General features: G+C 37.3%; 1 protein-coding gene across 6 annotated transcripts in view; it reads left to right on the top strand.

Annotated features, from left to right (window-relative positions):
- The window catches only part of CEP57 (centrosomal protein 57), a 42,679-nt gene extending 28,997 nt beyond the window's left edge, over positions 1 to 13,682 (top strand). For 5 of the 6 annotated variants that reach the window (XM_036859621.1, XM_036859617.1, XM_036859620.1 and 2 more), the window contains 6 exons: positions 981 to 1,058; positions 4,188 to 4,295; positions 4,843 to 4,920; positions 9,520 to 9,758; positions 10,584 to 10,728; positions 12,452 to 13,682. In XM_036859621.1, the coding sequence (XP_036715516.1) occupies positions 981 to 1,058; positions 4,188 to 4,295; positions 4,843 to 4,920; positions 9,520 to 9,758; positions 10,584 to 10,728; positions 12,452 to 12,685 (882 nt within the window). In that variant the 3' untranslated portion in view covers positions 12,686 to 13,682. The remainder of the gene's footprint in view (positions 1 to 980; positions 1,059 to 4,187; positions 4,296 to 4,842; positions 4,921 to 9,519; positions 9,759 to 10,583; positions 10,729 to 12,451) is intronic. The other variant, XM_036859622.1, reaches the window with a different exon arrangement.
- Positions 13,683 to 18,719: the final 5,037 nt, after the last annotated feature.

Raw genomic sequence — 18,719 nt, 5'->3', positions numbered from 1 at the left:
GAAGAAATGTAAATTTGGAGAGAAAGTTCACATTTTACCATCTTAGTGTACATAAGGAAGGAGTTCTTTTTGAAAATGTTGAAAGATGAAGTGTTTTTGAGTACCCTTAAGGCTTGTATCACTTCGTTTTTGTTCTCTGACCTAATTTTAGTTTTTTGTTTGTTTGTTTTAAATTTTTATTTATTTTTGGCTGCATTAGGTCTTTGTTGCTGTGCACGGGCTTTCTCTAGTTGTGGTGAGCGGGGGCTACTCTTCGTTGCCGTGTGCAGGCTTCTCGTTGCAGAGCATGTGCGCTAGGCACGCGGGCTTCAGTAGCTGCAGCACACAGACTCAGTAGTTGCAGCACACGGGCCCTAGAGCACACGGGCTTCAGTAGTTGTGGCACGTGGGCTCAGTAGTTGTGGCTTGCAGGCTCTAGAGCTCAGGCTCAGCACTTGTGACGCATGGGCCTAGTTCCTCCGCGGCATGTGGGATCTTCCCAGACCAGGGATCAAACCCGTGTCCCCTGCCTTGGTAGGCGTATTCCCAACCACTGCGCCACCAGCGAAGTCCTAATTGTAGTCTTAATTGATTCATTTGGGAAGTGTTTAATACCACTGAGACTATAAAGTTTCACATTCAGCTTCCATGTAGCCCAGGGGTCCCCAACTGATTAGGAACCAGGCCACACAGCAGGTGAGTGGTGGGTGAGCGAGCAAAGCTTCATCTGCTGCTCCCCATTGCTCACATTACCGCCTGAACCATCCCCCACCCACCTCATCCGCAGAAAAATTGTCTTCCATGAGAAACCGGTCCCTGGTGCCAAAAAGGTTGGGGACCGCTGATGTAGCCTATGTGGCTTCATACAGAGGCTGTGTTCTTTGGCCGTGAATTTTACCCATAATTCTGTGGAATTGTAAAGGAGAGTCATGGATAAAAAGTTTACAAATAGACACGGAAACTCCTTTCACTATTATCACTTTTAATATTTTTATCACTAGAAAAAAATGCAAGAGTTAGAAGCAAAACTCCATCAAGAAGAACAGGAAAGGAAACGTATGCAAGCTAAGGCAGCCCAGGTAAGTTGAAATGTGAGCAGGTAGGCTCCTCACATTTCATGCTACTCTTTATATATAAATAGATGTAAATGCGCGCTGCTTTGATTATTTATAATTTGGAATGGTCCAATATATAAATTTGCAGACTTAGCTTAATATGAAAACTATAAACGTATTTTTATAGGCAGAAAGTAAAAGCTGAGCAATTCTTTAGGGTTTTTTTAATTGTGGGCTTTCGATCAGCTTTATTTTTTTTTTTTAAATCAATAGACTAAAAAATATCGGCGACTGTATACATAATATAATACGTAATCATCTAAAACTTTTCACATTAGTCACTATTGGAAATGTTTGAAAGCCTCATTCAGTATCCTACTTGTAAGTGCTTCCCTTTTTTGGTGGCCTCGAGACACTAGGTCAGTAGCTGAGGTAGTGGGCTGCCCAACAGGTGGTGACCCATACTAATTTACAAAAGCCACCATATAAGGAAAATGAGCTCTGCTCATTCCTAGCCTTGAATTTTTATCCCATGCAGTGGCCACCAGGTAGAATAGGTGAGGCAGTGTGAATTCACGAATCATTGAGTTTATATATACCAACTAGAACTGCATTTCTAGAAGATATAGCAACATTTCTATATCCAACATCTTACAGGCTAAATAAAATACTTCTGTTTATAACTGAAGACTCTCCCCATGTGAGCTTATTAATTCAAATACCTCTCATTTATTGCCCCTCCCCTTCCAAAGTCTTTAAGTTTTGTAACATTTACATGTATCTTTTCTCATAATATTAACACAAGAAGCAGGTCCTGATTCCAAAACAATTAGGAGAGGAGGCTCTGCAATTCAGGTTGTGGCCAGATGCCAGCGGTGTCCTGGGGTCACTTCATAAATGTGCTCGCAGGACTGTAAACATCTATTATCTCGTCTTTGTTATCTTGTCTATTTTTTCCAGTGCTTCCCAGAATTCATTGACTTAACATATTCTCTTTCTATTAAACCCGATATATTTTCTTTCTCAAATATTTACCTTCTGATCAATTTGTATGTATTTTTTACCTCTCTGTGCTTTCTGAGTTATATAGTCATGTGGCTTTATTTTTGACCACCAACAAATTTTGAGATTACTTGGTTTCTCTCCCCTTTCCACACTTTAGGGTAGGTAGGCCACTTTACTGTGCCTCTGTTTCCTCACTCATAACATGCAAACTTTAAAGCTATGCTTTATATACATTGTGGTGGTGAGTTCTATTATACATGAAATACAGAATTAACAAGTTCATTATTTTATGAATTTAAAAAATTATTTTGTGGTAGTTTTGTTTTGTATTTAGCAGGCAAAAAGTTGGGACCAAATCAGTTATTACTGATAATATATCAGTAAAGGTTTGTGTTTTGTTTTTAATTTTTTATTTATTTATTTATTTAAATTTATTTATTTATTTATTTATTTATTTTTTGGCTGTGTTGGGTCTTCGTTTCTGTGTGAGGGCTTTCTCCAGTTGCGGAGAGCGGGAGCCACTCTTCATCACGGTGCGCAGGCCTCTCACTGTCGCGGCCTCTCCCGTTGCGGAGCACAGGCTCCAGATGCGCAGGCTCAGTAGTTGTGGCTCACGGGCTTAGTTGTGGCTCACGGGCTTAGTTGCTCCGTGGCATGTGGGATCTTCCCAGACCAGGGCTCGAACCCGTGTCCCCTGCATTGGCAGGCAGGTTCTTAACCACTGCGCCAGCAGGGAAGCCCTCCGTAAAGGTTTTGAGTTCTGATAGTGAACACTGTTGTCGTGGTAGAACAGGGTCTGGGGTTGATACGTGGTTCCAAGTCTAACCATAATTTGTGTAGTCCTGGGCGAGATATGTAACCATTCAGAGCTTGGGATTTTACCACTGATACTGGTCTTTATTTACATCTTCTTAATGTTGGAGAGATCGAACGAGAGAAAATATAATGAAATCACTTAAAAATGTTAAAACTCTGCCACACAAATATATGACAGCTACTGGGAAGAACTTAAGAAGTTAAAATAGTTCACATTTTTTTTGTTTTGTTCAAACTCATTGGCTTCATAGGTCTTCCAGAGTAGTAATTTCATGTTCATGGAATTATATCCATTCAGTTTACTATGTATAAAGCATCGTTAGAAGTGTGGGAATGTAGACACTCCTGAGAGTAGGAATCCCTGTGTTCCTTTGTCACTGAATAAATTCTGTCCCCAAAGAATGCAGTCATTGTGGGAAGCATTAGTAATGATCTCAGGATTTCTTTTAACTAATCCACTGGTTCTGGGTGTTTGAGCTCCATCATAATTTCCTGAAGAACTTTAAAATACTTTTAAAATATAAATTTCCCCAGCCTGGAATGTTTAAAATCATGACGTCTGGAGAGACACCTGACAATCTGAATTTTCTCATAAACTCCAGACAATTTTGATACATAGGCAGGTTTGAAAACCACTATTCTAGACAAATACACACAAACACAGACACACACACACACACACACACATACCTGTGTATAGGTATGTAATTATATGTTTTAAGGAAAGTTGAAAAGAGCAGTCCTTGTTTGAAATCCTTAGTAACTGTGGAATTTCTACCATATTAAATTAATGTAGTTACTAAGCTTCTAGAGAAAAGGGCTTGATAACATTCTCTGATATACCTTCCAGTTCTTTTGGACATAGATTTCCAGTTCCTTTTTCTTACATTGTTAAGTGTATGAGTTTTTAAAAGAGGAAGAAATTGTACTTTGTTCTCCAGCTGCTTTGTGTCTAGCGCTGTTGTATATGCCGTGCATGAAAAGAAGAAAATGTTGAAACGTTGGTTTGGAGTTAGAAATACTGCCTTTAACTCATTAGATATAATTTAAGGACCAACCTCAAATAAGGAGCTAAAGGTTTCCAGGCTAAGTGAAAGGACAAATTATAGGACAGCACTTTAAGTAAATTGAGAGAGTGGTATTGATTTAAAATATTGGATAAATGTTGACAGATTGAGTCCAGATACAGCTACACAGCTATGATGGGTTTTTCATTCTATACTGTACGATACTACTGTAGGTTTTTTACAGGCCTTTATTTGGCAGATCTCAAATTTGAATCATAGCTTTTATTTCTACAGTATTAACTTTAGGCTCTCATATTTCTCCTAGTTGCAGACTGGTCTAGAAACAAATAGACTTATCTTTGAAGATAAGGCAACTTCATGTGTTCCCAATGCAAAAAGAATTAAAAAAAAGAAGTCAAAACCACCAGAAAAGGTATGAAAAAAGAACCATTAAGTCAAAGTGCTGGTTATTACTTGGCATAGTTTATGTGAAAACACTTACAAACCATGTGGTACTTCAACCTTGGATGAGTAAATCTCTTTCATTCTCAGTTTCTTCATTGGGAAAATAAGGATAAGTAATATCTACTTCTAAATGTTCACCCTGACAGTGAGATAATATATATGAAAGTGTTAGAACTACATAGCACCACACAGATGTTAGTTATTATTCAGTATCGCATTATCTTTTGCACTTAAAAGTTTGTGTATATACATATGCACGTGTGCGCACACACACACACACAGTTTCTCTACTGAGACTGTAACTGATGTTTTGTCAGGAACTATTTTTTCTTTCCTAGCCTTTCCTAGGCTAGGATATGTGTTGACGAGTATTATTAGGAGCTCCAGACCATAATGCCAATAGAGATAAAACAAGCAGTAGCCCAGCAGTAAGCTGAAGTTTCAGATTAGTCCTATATAGCCAGCTTTTATCATCATGTGAGTAAAATTGCTCTTCTTTTTTCTTTTCCATGCAGAAAGGTTCTAGGAACTATTTTGCTGCACAACCACATTATAGATTATGCTTGGGTGATATGCCATTTGTAGCTGGAAAGGTGAGTTGGTCGAACTCTGGCTTTTTTTGTACAACTTAGATCTTTGAATTAAATCCGCTCATCTGCCTGTATACCTATAAACGGCGGAAATATTTTTCAGCTTTTTTACCAATTGGATCATAGTGATGTGAGAATGAGATGAAGGAAAGTTTTATGGGACTGTGGGGGAGCAGGGAGGAGACTGGGGGGACATTTTAAAGCAGGTAGAGTATATGCAGAAGGGAAGTTATGAGCAAAAGCGGAGACTCTGGTTTGCAGAAGGTGTGGTTGCAGATAGGAAATAGTATGTTTGTAGCACTGGATTTTTAGTATCAGCCCTGTTGATTTGTATTTAGATATAGATATTTAAATGAAAAGAAGTCGCATCCTCTTTGTCCTCACATCCTTATTATAGGATTCATTCTCCAAGAAGCAGTCATACATAGACTTGAATCTTAAGTTCCTTTAGTGCTTAAAAATGTGGAGATGATAATTTTATCAAATATCAGCAAGTACTGGGTGATTTCTAAGAAGTGCTTAAAAATGTGGAGATGATAATTTTATCAGATATCAGCAAGTACTGGGTGATTTCTAAGAAGTGCTTAACATTGTGTTTATACCACTTTTTCATTGATGTTTGTGTTGCTGGTTGTTTCATGTATAGATGCCTTGAGTATCCAACTAGATTGTGAATTTGAGAAGCTTGAGGAGTAAATTTTAATTTTAGGTATTTATTTGTTTATTTTAACCCCACAGTAAATCCTCAGTGAAAGCTTAGGGAATTAACTATTTCCTAGCTTTTCCACTTGCCCTTTGTAGATGCGTGCGGCCAAATCACTTTTAAAAAGTTTTGTCGTTGGCTGTCCTTTACCCTAAATTTAACCTCTTCTTGGATTGCAGACCATCTTTTGACCTACCAAGGTCAAAAGGTTCATCTTTGAACCTTTGTTCCTAACCAAGGTTCTTCTACTTTGCCATAGAATCTTTGAGTTGGGCTGGAAACAGTTTCTCAAAGGATGACCAGCTGCATCAGAATCACTGACTATGCATCTGAAAAAGCAGATTACGAAGCCCCACCACAGTTCTACTAAATCAGAATTTTCTGGGTGTGGGACCTAGAAAGTATAGTCAGTTGTTCCCGAGTCTCAGTCTAATGTTCATTTAGATTTGGGACCCACTTAGTACAGTTCCCTGTCCAATGTCTTCATTATGTAAACATCCAGAATAATGGTCATGTACTCTGTCCAAATACATCTACTGATGAGACCTCATTATACCCTCAAACAGCCCTGCACAGTTCTAGACAGCTTTATTTGATAGTTCTTAAGTGCGATGAAATCTGTCACTATAAATTCTACTCATTGGTATTTTTTTCTGCTCTCAGGGATCCACATAGACCAAATGAACCCTTAACTATAGGAAAAATTTTAAAACTTTAGAAGATAGCTGTATCTTTTTTTTAACCTTATATTGATAATAGATTAATGGGTTTTTTTGTTTTTGTTTTAATTAACTATTTTTTGGCTGTGTTGTGTCTTAGCTGCAGCAAGTGGGATCTTTGTTGAGGCGTGCAGGATCTTTTGTTGTGGCGCAAAGGCTCTCCATTGCAGTGTGCGGGCTTCTCTCTAGTTGTGGTGTGCCAGTTTTCTCTTCTCTAGTTGCAGCACGCAGGCTCCAGAGCACGTGGGCTCTGAAGTTTGCGGCCCGTGGGCTCTCTAGTTGAGGCGCCCGGGCTCAGTAGTTGTGGCGCGCAGTCTTAGTTGCCCCACAGCATGTGGGATCTTTGTTCCCAGACCAGGGATTGAACCCGCGTCCCCTGCATTGGAAGGCGGATTCTTTACCACTGGACCACCAGGGAAGTCCCAGATAGCTGTATCTTTATTCTCATCTCCTTATTCTAGGTTATAAATAATTATTTTTCTTCAGCTATTCATCATAAGATATGCTTTATGAGTTTCTTAACCACCTCATCACTCCCTTCCTAAATCGAATATAGTCCTCTAAATGTGGTGTGACTAGCACAGGATAGAGAGCCTTTGTCATGTTCTGGATAGTCTGTTAACTCAGCCTAGCATCACACTAATGTCACGGGGAAGCCACAGCATCCCTTTCACTCATTAATTCTGGAGTCATCTGAAGTAATAGGTCTTCTGCTTAGTCCTAGCATCAGCCTCTCTAGGTCCTATACTTGTGGAGTTGATTGTTTTACACAGAATTTTTAATCAAATGAAGCACTATAGGAATTGATTCACCCTATCCCACATTAGATTAGAATCTAGTTCAGTCTTCCGTTTTGTATGTGTTATCCCCAAATTTAATTTGCCTATCTTTGGTAATTCTCACTGAAGTCATTAATACTTGAACAGGACAGGTTCAAAGATAGGGCTTTTCAACCTGAGGTCTTCTTTTGAAGTTGTAATTTGTACTTTTTGTGAAATATTCAAACAGCTAAGAATGTGCTGTCATCTGAGCGTTTCCCAAACTATCTGTTGTGGAGGACCAGTTTTTATTTTTATTTATACATTGTCATAAACCAGTACATTTGTAAAGTGAAATAAAGGTGAATTACTAGAAAAAATGAAATTTAAAAGACAAAATACACGTTCCAATTTTTTAAATTACTGGATTCAAGACATAAAATTTCCTTAATAAATGGAGTCAGAAAAATAACAGGAAAAAGAACTTCAAGATTCTTTTAGCTCTTCTAGTTCCTTTGCCTTTCCATGTGAATTTTAGAAGAAACTTCTCTACCAAAGAAAAGGTCTTGCTGGAATTTTGATAGGAACTGTATTAATTTGGGAGGATTGACATCCTTGTTGAGTCTTTCAGCCCATGAGAATGGTACATCTCTTACTTATTTAGATCTTTGATTTCTTTCATCAGGATTTTCATCATATTAGTCCCATTCCTGTTTTATCAGATTTATATACAAATTTTTTGAGCGATTGTAAATTGTATTGTTTTAATTTCAGCTTTTACATGATCATTGTTAGTATAGTTGGGTTTTTATGTTAATGTTATATTCTGTGACCTTGCTGAATTCACTTATTAGTCCTAGGAATTATTTTTTGGATGTACGTAAGCTTTTCTATGTGAAGAATCATGTCATTTGTAAATAAGGATAGTTTATTTCTTCCCTTTTAATTTGTGTGCCTTTTTTTTCCTTTCTTGCCTTACTGCACTGGCTAGGATTTCCTGTATCATGTTGTAAGTAAGAGTGATGAGAGTGGATATCCTTGCCTTTTTGCTGATCTTCAGGGGAAGGCAGTCTTTCACCAATAAGTATGATATTAGCTGTAGGTTCTTTGTCTGTGCTCTTTGTCAACTTGAGGAAATTTCTCTCTGTTCCTGCTTTGCTGAAAGTTTATACCCTTAATGGGTATTGGGATTTTTTCAAATGCTTTTCTTCATCAAATGATATGGTTATGTGATTTTTCTTCTTTACCTTGTTGATACGCTGGATTACAGAGATTCATTTTCAAACATTGAACTAGCCTTGCATTCCTGGAAAAAACCCCACTTGGATGTGGTATATACATCTTTGTATATATATTACTAAATTCAGTGTGCTACCTAACAACAAAAACTAGGATAAAAAGAGCATCTGTTTAGCTTAGCTGAGTGGTTTGCAAACCTGGCTGATTAGAATCAGCTGGCAGACTTTTAAATGCACACTTCTAAGCCGTGGCCACACGCTGATGGAGTTTGGCCTGCTGCCTCGGACTGTGCACTTTAACCTTGCTCATGGAGCCGCGCTGGCCCAACCATCTGTTTATGAATTGAAATTGCACATTGAGACTTGTTTAGTGTTCAAAACAAAAAGAAAAATTTTGAGAGGGCTACCAGGTTTTTCCCATTGCTTATGTGACAAACATGAACTTAATGCTTCCTACTAGAGGACAGAGAAATGAATACAGTAATAGTCCCTACCACCTGGAAGTGCTTACACTACTTAATATATTAGTGAAAAAGACATGCAAACACAATTACAATATTTTGTGATAAATCCTGTGATCGAGATAAATGCCATAGGTGATCTGAGAATGGACCAATTAATTACCTGGATGTTTTAAGAAAGTCTTTACAAATCATGTATTTGAACTGGTTTTTAAAAATGGTATAAAAATTGGCACACAAAAGAAATGACATGTGCAAATACAGTTCATTCAAATAGTGGAGAACAGGTAGGAGATAGTGGGACACGAGGCCAAGGTGTAGAAGTTGCAGCTTAGTGTTATAGGGCCTTGATTTCTGTGCTGAGGAGTTTGGACATTAGAGTCAGCGAGCTTAACATTAAAGGGTGTCAAATAGAAGAACGGGATCAGAATCATATTTTCGGAGGATAACTGATAGAACTATGGAGTTAGAGACTGAAGAGACTGGGAGCAGGGGACAGTTGGGGTGTTCGTCCATATCTAATAGAGATGGGTGTGTAAACCGAGTGGGTAACACTAGGGTGGAGAGTAAGGGGAGACTGGAGATGCACTGTACACCAGGAGGTTTGTATCACAGGCTTTTCTGCGGAGGCGGAGAGGGTCTTTTTACCCAGGCTTAGGGGGGAAAGAGAAAACATTTTTCTAGAGGATGTGGCTTCAATTACTTCTCTTCATTTTTCTTCAGTCCACCAGCCCCAGCCATGCCGTGGTAGCCAATGTTCAGCATGTCTTACATCTAATGAAGCAACACAGTAAAGTCTTGTGCAATGATCGAGTAGTCAGCAGTGTTCCTTTGGCAAAGCAAGTGTCTTCACGAAGTGGGAAAAGTAAGAAGTCAGCAGCGCCTTCCCCCTCTAGCAGCATTAATGAAGAGCTGGCAGAAGTCTTAGAGACTTTACAAGATGAATTTGGGCAGATGAGCTTGTGAGTTTCAGTTTTTTCGTTTTTTAGTTATATTTAGTTCTAAAACCTCATTTAACTTCTTGGTGACTTTATTGTCTTTCATATTTCAATATTTTAAGAAATATTTGTTGAACACAGTCCTTGCACCAACCACTGAACAAGTTACTAGGACTTTAACCAATACAACTGTTCTGGGTGAAATCTCTCCTTTTTCTATAATTGTTAAATGTTTTGGAGACCAAGGTTTACATTTAAGTTTTATTTCCTTGTTTGGGAGCTTGATCTACATTGACTTTGGCTAAACGTAACTGATAAGTTGGGAAGTGAGTGTTTGAAGAACAAGATCCTTCTCTAGACTTTCCTTTTCTACATATGTAATGCTCTTGTGGGGGAGGCAGAGATATAAATAATTAGCGCTTTGAAATTAAGAACTCTTCTTGCATTTGCATCCAGTACCTTTTTTAAACTTTTACACTATCACTAATAATATGGAAAATTTTGCTCTATTTTAAAAAATTGGGTCTTTTTTTTTTTTTTAGGTTTTTTTGTTTTTTATGTGGACCATTTTTAAAGTCTTTACTGAATTTGTTACAGAATTGCTTCTGTTTTTTTATGTTTTGGTTTTTTGGCCGCGAGGCATGTGGGATCTTAGCTCCCCGACCAGGGATCGAACCTGCACCCCCTGCACTGGAAGGCGAAGTCTTAACCACTGGACCTCCAGGGAAGTCCCAAAATTGAGTCGTTTTTTAATGCGCAGAGCAGTGGTCCCATGGTGAGTGAGATGTAGTGGACTTAACCAGCTAACATAGGAAACTTAACCAAGCTCTCCTTCTGTTTTTTATACAGTGATCACCAGCAGCTTGCGAAACTTATCCAAGAATCACCAACCACTGAACTGAAAGACAACCTAGAGTGCGAACTGGAGGCGTTAGTGGGCAGGATGGAGGCAAAGGCCAATCAAATAACTAAAGTTCGAAAATATCAAGCCCAGGTAACTCTGTTTTCCTTAACTCATTTCTAATGATTAAAAAACAAGAGTAAAACAGAACAAAACAACCCCTTTTCTTCAAATATGTTAATTGATGCCCTTGTAAGTGTATCATAGATAGAAAGCTACAGGAGGTATTTTTCACTGTAGACACTTATTAATTCATTGCATTAGTTATTATGAATTGGTGTTAAGCAGGCTAAGAAAGAAGACACTGTCTTGAAGTCTCTTAGAGTAGATTTTATAATCTAAAATACATCTTCCAAGTACTGAATATATTTAATATTCTTATATGAACAAGCTTTACCTCTGTGATGAGTTTAAATGGTTCTAAGTTTACCCAAGTCTTTTTAAAAACACCTAGAAATTCTTAATTTCTAAAGGAATAAATCAGATGTAAATATGTGAAAAAGATCTTTAGTTCCATTTATGTTACTAATTATATTAATAAAACAAACCATGTATTTAGTATCTACTAAGTGCAATGGGAAGTCACACTCCAGGGTCTCCATCCAGAGAGAAATGTAATGATTGGTGTATTTAAGAGATGACTGTGACTGCCGGGAGGGGGATAGAGGCAGGAGAGAGGCTGAGAGACCAGCTACGCCGTTTAAGCTTATCTTGATCAGAGGTCACCGGTGACTGCAGTTGGGGAGAAGTAGACAGATTTGAGGTGAGTCTTGGAAATAGAATTATCAGGGCTGCTTGCTGCTGGATATCATGTGGAGGGAGAGGACGGTGGTACGGCTGACTGAAACGGAGAAGACTGGTAGCAGAACAGGTTGGCAGACATTTATTAATTGGCTGCTGTGTAATAGGCACAATGCTGAGTGCTCTATGTCATCTTATTTAATTTTCATGGAAGGCTTATGAGCTGAGTATATATTTCATTTTACAAATGAGGAAACTGGAGCCAAGGTCCTGGGAGGTGGGCATACCCTAAAATGAAATTATGTCACTTGCCCAAGGACATACTGGCTCACTGGTAAATGGCAGAGGTATGATGCAGACTGGGGTCTTTGCAACTCCAAAACCTAGCTTTTTAAGCATTTTTTTCCAAAGTTCACATACTAAAAATAAAAGAATAAATACAAGCAAATGATTCCTATAGGAGTAATGATCTAATGTGTTTCCTGTACATTAGATTTAACTTTATTCAATGGAACACCAGTGTGCCAGCAGCAATTTATTTCAGCCAGCCGCTAAAGTAAAAATAAAGCTCCCTATTTGAAATTAAATTATTCTAAAAGGTGAAATAATAAAATTAAAAATCCTTTTCATAGTACTAATACATTACCGTTACATCCCTTCATCCATCTGCAACATGCTTCTTTGTCTGTGCAGACTAGTTTCCAGGATGCCTTTCTCCTTTGTGTATTAAAATCCTGTCTTGCATTTCCCATGTCAGATTTTTTTGCCGCCTCCTTGAGACCTTCCCCCGAACTCCCTTGCTTCTCACTCACCCTGTGCTGCACTTTGGCAAGTCTTAACTTCTGATACAGCACCAGAATTGATGTGTTGACTCTTGTTTACAGGTTTTTATGTCACTATATATTTTAAACACTGTTAAATGACTAGTACAATAGATTTTTGAAGCCTTTAAAAATATAAACCCAGAATATATTATATGCGTTTTAGTTAGTATGAGAGTTAGAAATACCAGTTTTCAGAAAAATATGTTTTCATTAATTTCTCCTTTTTTCCCTGCCTTGGTTTTTTCGTATAGCTGGAGAAACAGAAGTTGGAGAAGCAGAAGAGGGAATTAAGAACCACCAAAAAGACTCTTGATGAAGAAGGAAACAGCAGCGGCCGTTCTTCTGCAACCACAGGGACCACAAATAAGAAGGACTTTGCCAAACCGAGACCTGGAGAAAAAAGCAGGAAAAATCTTCAGTTGTTGAAGGACATGCAAACCATACAGAATTCTTTACAGAGCAATAGTCTGTGTTGGGATTACTGACTGGTACCAGGCCATAAATGTTATTCACATAATCCGTACCTCATCAGTCAGATGTTGACAGTTTACTTTCCAGGTCTCATACTCTTAGGTTGGAATTAATTAATAGCAGGTATTAAGGGGCCCAAGCTTCATTACACAGGCTTCTTGTGTTACGTATCACAACTAAATGTTAAACCATCTAAATGGAAACCAGGGGAGTTTTAAAGGCGAAGAAGCCACACATACTCTGTTTCTTTGAGATGAATTTGCTGTACTGAGATATTGCACTTTGTAAACAGATTACCAATTTTTTACTTGTGGGTGTGATTTTTTTTAAATAGTTCTATATATCTAAGTAAAATGAGGTTTAAAGTATCAAAGTATGAGGCTGTCCCATAGGCGGTGTTTGAAAAGTGTCATTTTTAAATCTTCCCCTGGCGTGAATCGCCCACTTCTCCTTTTCAATGCAACCATTAAATGTACTTTGTTTCAACTATTGATGAAGGTTTTCTATATTTAAATATTTATACATATTTAAGAGGATTGTTTTCTTTTGCTCTTTGACACTTCAAACATTGATCAGTGTTAAATACACCTTTATCGATGTTAATCCACCATTAAAATTTTTTTGAAGACCGAAGCATTCATTTTAAATCAGTTAACTGTGAAGATTACAAAAGCATGTTTAAAACTATAAACAAATTGTAAATGAAGTAAATGAGGTTTTAGAATGAAGAGAGAACGGGAGGTGTTGTAAAGCATATATGTTTGTATTTTTAGATAATACCTGTTTGTAATCATGCTATTTATTTCAAGGCATTATCGTTTTTAATCTTAAAACTTAGAAGAACCCCTTGGCTATTTACTTTTATTGGTGTACAGTGTGAGTGCAACATTAACTGTACACATGCAATTGTCATTGTGTTAATAATGTAAATCATAATTTTGAATAGATCAAGACATGTTAACTTTTTATAAATTTGCCACTGAAATCAATAAAGCAGCTTTTTTAAGGAAACACTGAAATTTTCCTTAACAGCCTGTTAATAAAGGCTTTTGTTGCAGTCTCTCAAAAAAATACATTTTTAAATAGGACATCAACATATTATGAGAAACAGAATATATGGTATTTAATACATAATTTACTTGCCTTTTTCATGCTTACATAGAAACTAGGCCCAACAAAACTGGATTATCTCATGGTATATGTTAAGATACTCTTAAGAGTACTAATGAGCATGTTAACTAGATATTAAAGCGATTCCTTTTTTGCCTCCCTTGGGATTGAAATGGAGTTCTAGGATTTTATCTAGACAACAGCATGAATTGTAGAGGCTGTCTGGGCACTAAGCTTGTTAGGCCTTTTACTGAATTCATTGTCTACAAAGTTTTTAATTAAGTGTCCTTAGATTTGGGGGTATTTGTGAATCTCCTAAAATTGTATGTACACTTCTGCTTACATGTAGTTTTCTTCCTTAGTAAGCAAGGTATGCACAGAGGGAGGTGAGGCATGGCAGAGAAGGGAGTGATGAACAGGGATCATTTCCTGGAGGAGGAAATGATGCCTAAACTCTACAGAACAGGAATAACCAGGGAGAACAGTTCCAGGTCAACAAGGTAAAATGAACACAAGCAAGGAGGCAGGAATCTGCCCTTTATATGGGAGAATTGGGACTAGTTGCGCAGTATTAGTACATAAAAGTTGAGGTATGATGATGAGAATAGAAGGGTAAGCAGACAAGTGACAGGAGGCTCAGGGGCTTTGACTTAAACACACAGGCCTCTAAATTGTATATCCCTGATCATAAAGGAAAAGGTACACCTATGCAACCAATATTCATAGATAAATATAAAGTTATAAAACAGAACTCTCCACTCAAAAGTTTTGTGTAAATATATAAAAAGTGCTAAGACCACCCTCCCAGGCTTCCACACACCTCAATGGATTATCTTTTTTTTTTCTTTTAGATTTAGATTTGTTAGAAACACCTTTATTACAAGTGTTTTTCTTCATTACATGCATTACAGAATGGGTATCATTTGCATGCACTGAAATAACACTGCTGAACACAGCTTCAGCTAGCTTTGTTGGAAGTATCTTTATTATGTCTTCTTAAATACTTAACTACATGCATTACAAAATGGGTGGGTATCACTTCCAGTCCCTGAAATGACACTGTGCTGAACACAGCTTGCAAGTAGCTGTGTTAGAAACATCTTTATTATAAGGGTTTTTTTTAATTGAACAAATTTGACATGTAACATTGTATAAATTCAAGGTGTACAATGTGTTACCTTGATACATTTAAATATTGTAATGATTGCCACTGTAGTGATATTTATCACATTATATAATCATAGTATAATACTGTTGTCTATATTCATTATATTGTACATTATCTCTGGCTTATTTGCTACTTGTTTCAAGTTTGTACCCTTAACATCGATCTTATCCCTCTAAGCTCCATCTCCTGATAACCACCATTTTACTGTTTTTTGAGTTGGACTATTTTAGATTCCACACATGAGATCATGCAGTCTTTGTTTTTCTCTGACTTATCTCAGTATAATGTGCTCAAGTTCCCTTCATGTTGTTGCAAATGGCAGGATATCCTCCTTTCTCGTGGCTGAATAATATTCTATTGTGTATATATACCACATCATTTGTATCCATTCATCTATTGATGGGCATTTAGGTTGTTTCCATATCTTGGCTATTGTGAATAATGCTGCAGTAAACCTGGGAATGCATATATTCTCTTTGAAATTCTATTTTCCTTAGGGTATTTACCTGGAAGTATGTTAGCTCTATTTTGAAATTTTTGATGAGCCTCCATATTGTTTTCCATACTAGTTGGACCAGTTTACATTCCCACCAACAGTGTACAGTTGACCCTTGAACAGCATTTCTGCATTCACAGATTCAACCAACCTCAGATTTTACTGAAACAAAATCTAAGTGGACCTGCACAGTTCTAACTTGTGTTAAGTGCCAACTGTGTAAGGTTTCCCTTTTCACCACATCCTCACCAACACCCGTTATATGTCACTTCTTGGTGACAGCCATTCTAACAGGTATGAAGTGTCTTATTATGGTTTTTATTTGCATTTCCCTGAAGATTAGGCATGTTGAGCATCTTTTCATGTACCTGTTGGCCATTCTGATGTCCTCTTTGGAAAAATGTCCATTTAGTTATGCCCATTTTTTCATTGGATTGGGTTTTTTTGTTATTAAGTTGTATGTATTGTTTACATATATTTTGGACATTAAGCCCTCATTTAATATATGGTGTGCAAAATTTTTTCTCCCATTCAGTAGGTTATCCTTTCATTTTTTGTCTCTTTTGCTGTGCAGAATTCTGAGCTTGATGTAGTCCCATTTGTTTTTTGCTTTTGTTGTTTGTGCTTTCGGCATCAGGTCCAAAAAATCATTGCTAAGACCAATATTAAGGAGCTTCTCCCCTTCTAGTTTTATGGTGTCAGGTCTTATGTTTAAGTCTTTGATCCATTTCAAGTTTTTTTTTAATGTATGACTTCTGTTAATATAGTCAAAGCAGGCCTTATTTGATTACATTATCAAAAATTGCCCCCTCATCTCCTGATTTACTATCAGATTAGCCTATTTTATTCACAGCATTTATCACTATTGAAGTTAATTTTTGTGAATGGTGTTAGATAGGCATCCAATTTCATTGTTCTGCATGTGTTCTTCTCTGGTTTCCCAGCACCATTTGTTGAAGAGACTATCCTTTCCCCATTGGGTGTTCTTGGCTCCCTCGTCAAATATTAGGTGACCACTGGGATTTAATTCTGGGCTTTCTGTTCTATTCCATTGGTCAATGTGTCTATTTTTGTGCCAGTACCATAATGTTTTTATTACTGTGGTTTTGTAATATAGTTTGAAATCTGAACACATATCCACAGCTTAGTTCTTTTTTCTCAGGATTATTTTGGCTGTTTGGGGCTTCTTTGTGGTTCCACAAAAATTTTTGGATTCTTTCTTCTATGTCTGTAAAAGAATGCCTTTGGCACTTTGATGGGAACTGCACAGAATCTGTAGATAGCTTTGGGTAGTAAGGACATCTAGGAAAGTCCTCCATTGGATTCTTCCAATCCATGAACAGAGGATGTCTTTCCATTTGTGTCTTCTTTGATTTCTTTCAGCAGTCTTGTAGTTTTCATTGTACAGATCTTTCACTTCCTTGGTTAAACCTTTCCTCAGTAGTATATTGTTTTTATGCTATTTTGAGTGGGATGGTTTTATCAATATTTTGTTTTCAGATGCTTCATCATTAGTGTAAAGGAATGCAACTGACTTATGTATGATGATTTTGTATCCTGCAACTTTACTGAAATTGTTTAGTCCCAACAGTGTTTTGGTTGACTCTGGGATTATCTATATATAAAACCAAATCATCACAAATAGAGACATTTTACTTCTTCCTTTCTGATTTGGATGCCTTTTTCTTCTCTTGCCTAGTTGCTCTAGCTAGGAATTCCAATACTATAATGAATATGAGTGGTGAGAGTGGGCATCATTGTCTTGTTCTTGATCTTAGAGGAAAAACTTTCAATTGTTCTCCATTAACAGCTGTGGGTTTATGGTACACAGCCTTTATTATATTGAAGTATATTCTTTTTTTACCCGATCTGTTAAAGGTTTTTATTATGAAAGGATATTGTACTTTGTCAGATCCTTTTTCTGCATTTATTGAAATGATCATGTAATTTTTCTTTCATTTTATTGATGTGATATATTATTACATTTATTGATTTGCATATGTTAAATCATCCTTGCATACAAGGGATCAATCCCACTTTGGTCATGGTATATGATCCTATTTGTGTGTCCTTGAATTTGGTTTGCTAATATTTGGTTGAGAGTTTTTGCGTCTATATTCAGCAGGGATATTGGTCTGTAGTTTTCTTGTATCCTCATTTGGTTCTGGTATCAATGTAATGCTGGCCTGGTAGATGACTTTGGAAGAGTTCCCTCCTCCTTAATACTTTGGAAGTGTTTGGAGGAAGATTGTGTTCATTCTTCTTTATATGTTTGGTACAATTCACCACTGAAGTCATCTGGTACTGTAGTTTTCTGTGTTGGGATTTTTTTGATTACTGTTTCAGTTCCTTTACTCATTACTGGTCTGTCATGGAGAGCTCTCCTCAGAAATCTGGGGTGTTGCTGAAAAGCAATGGGACCCTCCAACTGCAGCCCACAAGCTGAGTAGACTTACACTTACCCTTTTCACTTCCCACCTCCTCTGCTGGAGAGGTTGCTGCTGCCGCCACAGCCAGTGTCACCACATCTCCCTTGGCTCCCTAGCCTCCTTTGAGGTTTCATTCACCCAATTTCAGATACACGGATGAATCTCTCTCAGGTGTCCTGGTATGCTGTGCAGAGGCACTTGTGTCCAGTTATGGATGTCTGATTCGTTAGAAGTCAAAGGGAGAGAAAAGGAAGCACTGGTGCCACCATGATGCTGATGTCTTCACTAAAGGATCATCTTAAAGGCACTCCACTTTGGAGACTCCTGCAAAAGGTAAAAGGAAACCCCTGGAAAGTTTTGAAAGGAGAAGTGACAGATTTGCACTTAGATTGCTCTGAATGGAATTTAGATTCTGAATGGAATTAGATCGCTTTGAATGGAATTTAAAGTGAATATGAGGGTATTAAGACTAGAAGTTTTAAATTCTTGAACCTGTTAAATCATCTACATTCTTTTATGTGGCATCAGACCAAGATGATAAAGGCTTAAGGGAGGGAAATGGTAGAATGCACAGAGAGAATGGATTTATAAAATATTTGGAATAGAAAACTTAGGTTTAATACTGACAGACTGGTCACTTAAATACTGTTATAAATTTTCTTGTAACAAATTTCAATGATCGAATCATTTTGGTACCAATTTTGCTAATATTGGATGTACTAATAACGGAAATTATACTTACTCATTGCAAAACGAAGAGCAGGGCAAAAGGTTCAGACTAGTGAGTTAGGTGAAAAAACACTGATTTTTAGTATTTGATTTATCTGATCAAACTGAACATTTCT

The sequence above is a fragment of the Balaenoptera musculus genome, chromosome 8, assembly GCF_009873245.2.
Source record: "Balaenoptera musculus isolate JJ_BM4_2016_0621 chromosome 8, mBalMus1.pri.v3, whole genome shotgun sequence".
NCBI lineage: Eukaryota > Metazoa > Chordata > Mammalia > Artiodactyla > Balaenopteridae > Balaenoptera > Balaenoptera musculus.
The sequence above is the reverse complement of the archived record's forward strand: the minus strand, read 5'-3'. Positions and strand labels throughout refer to the sequence as shown.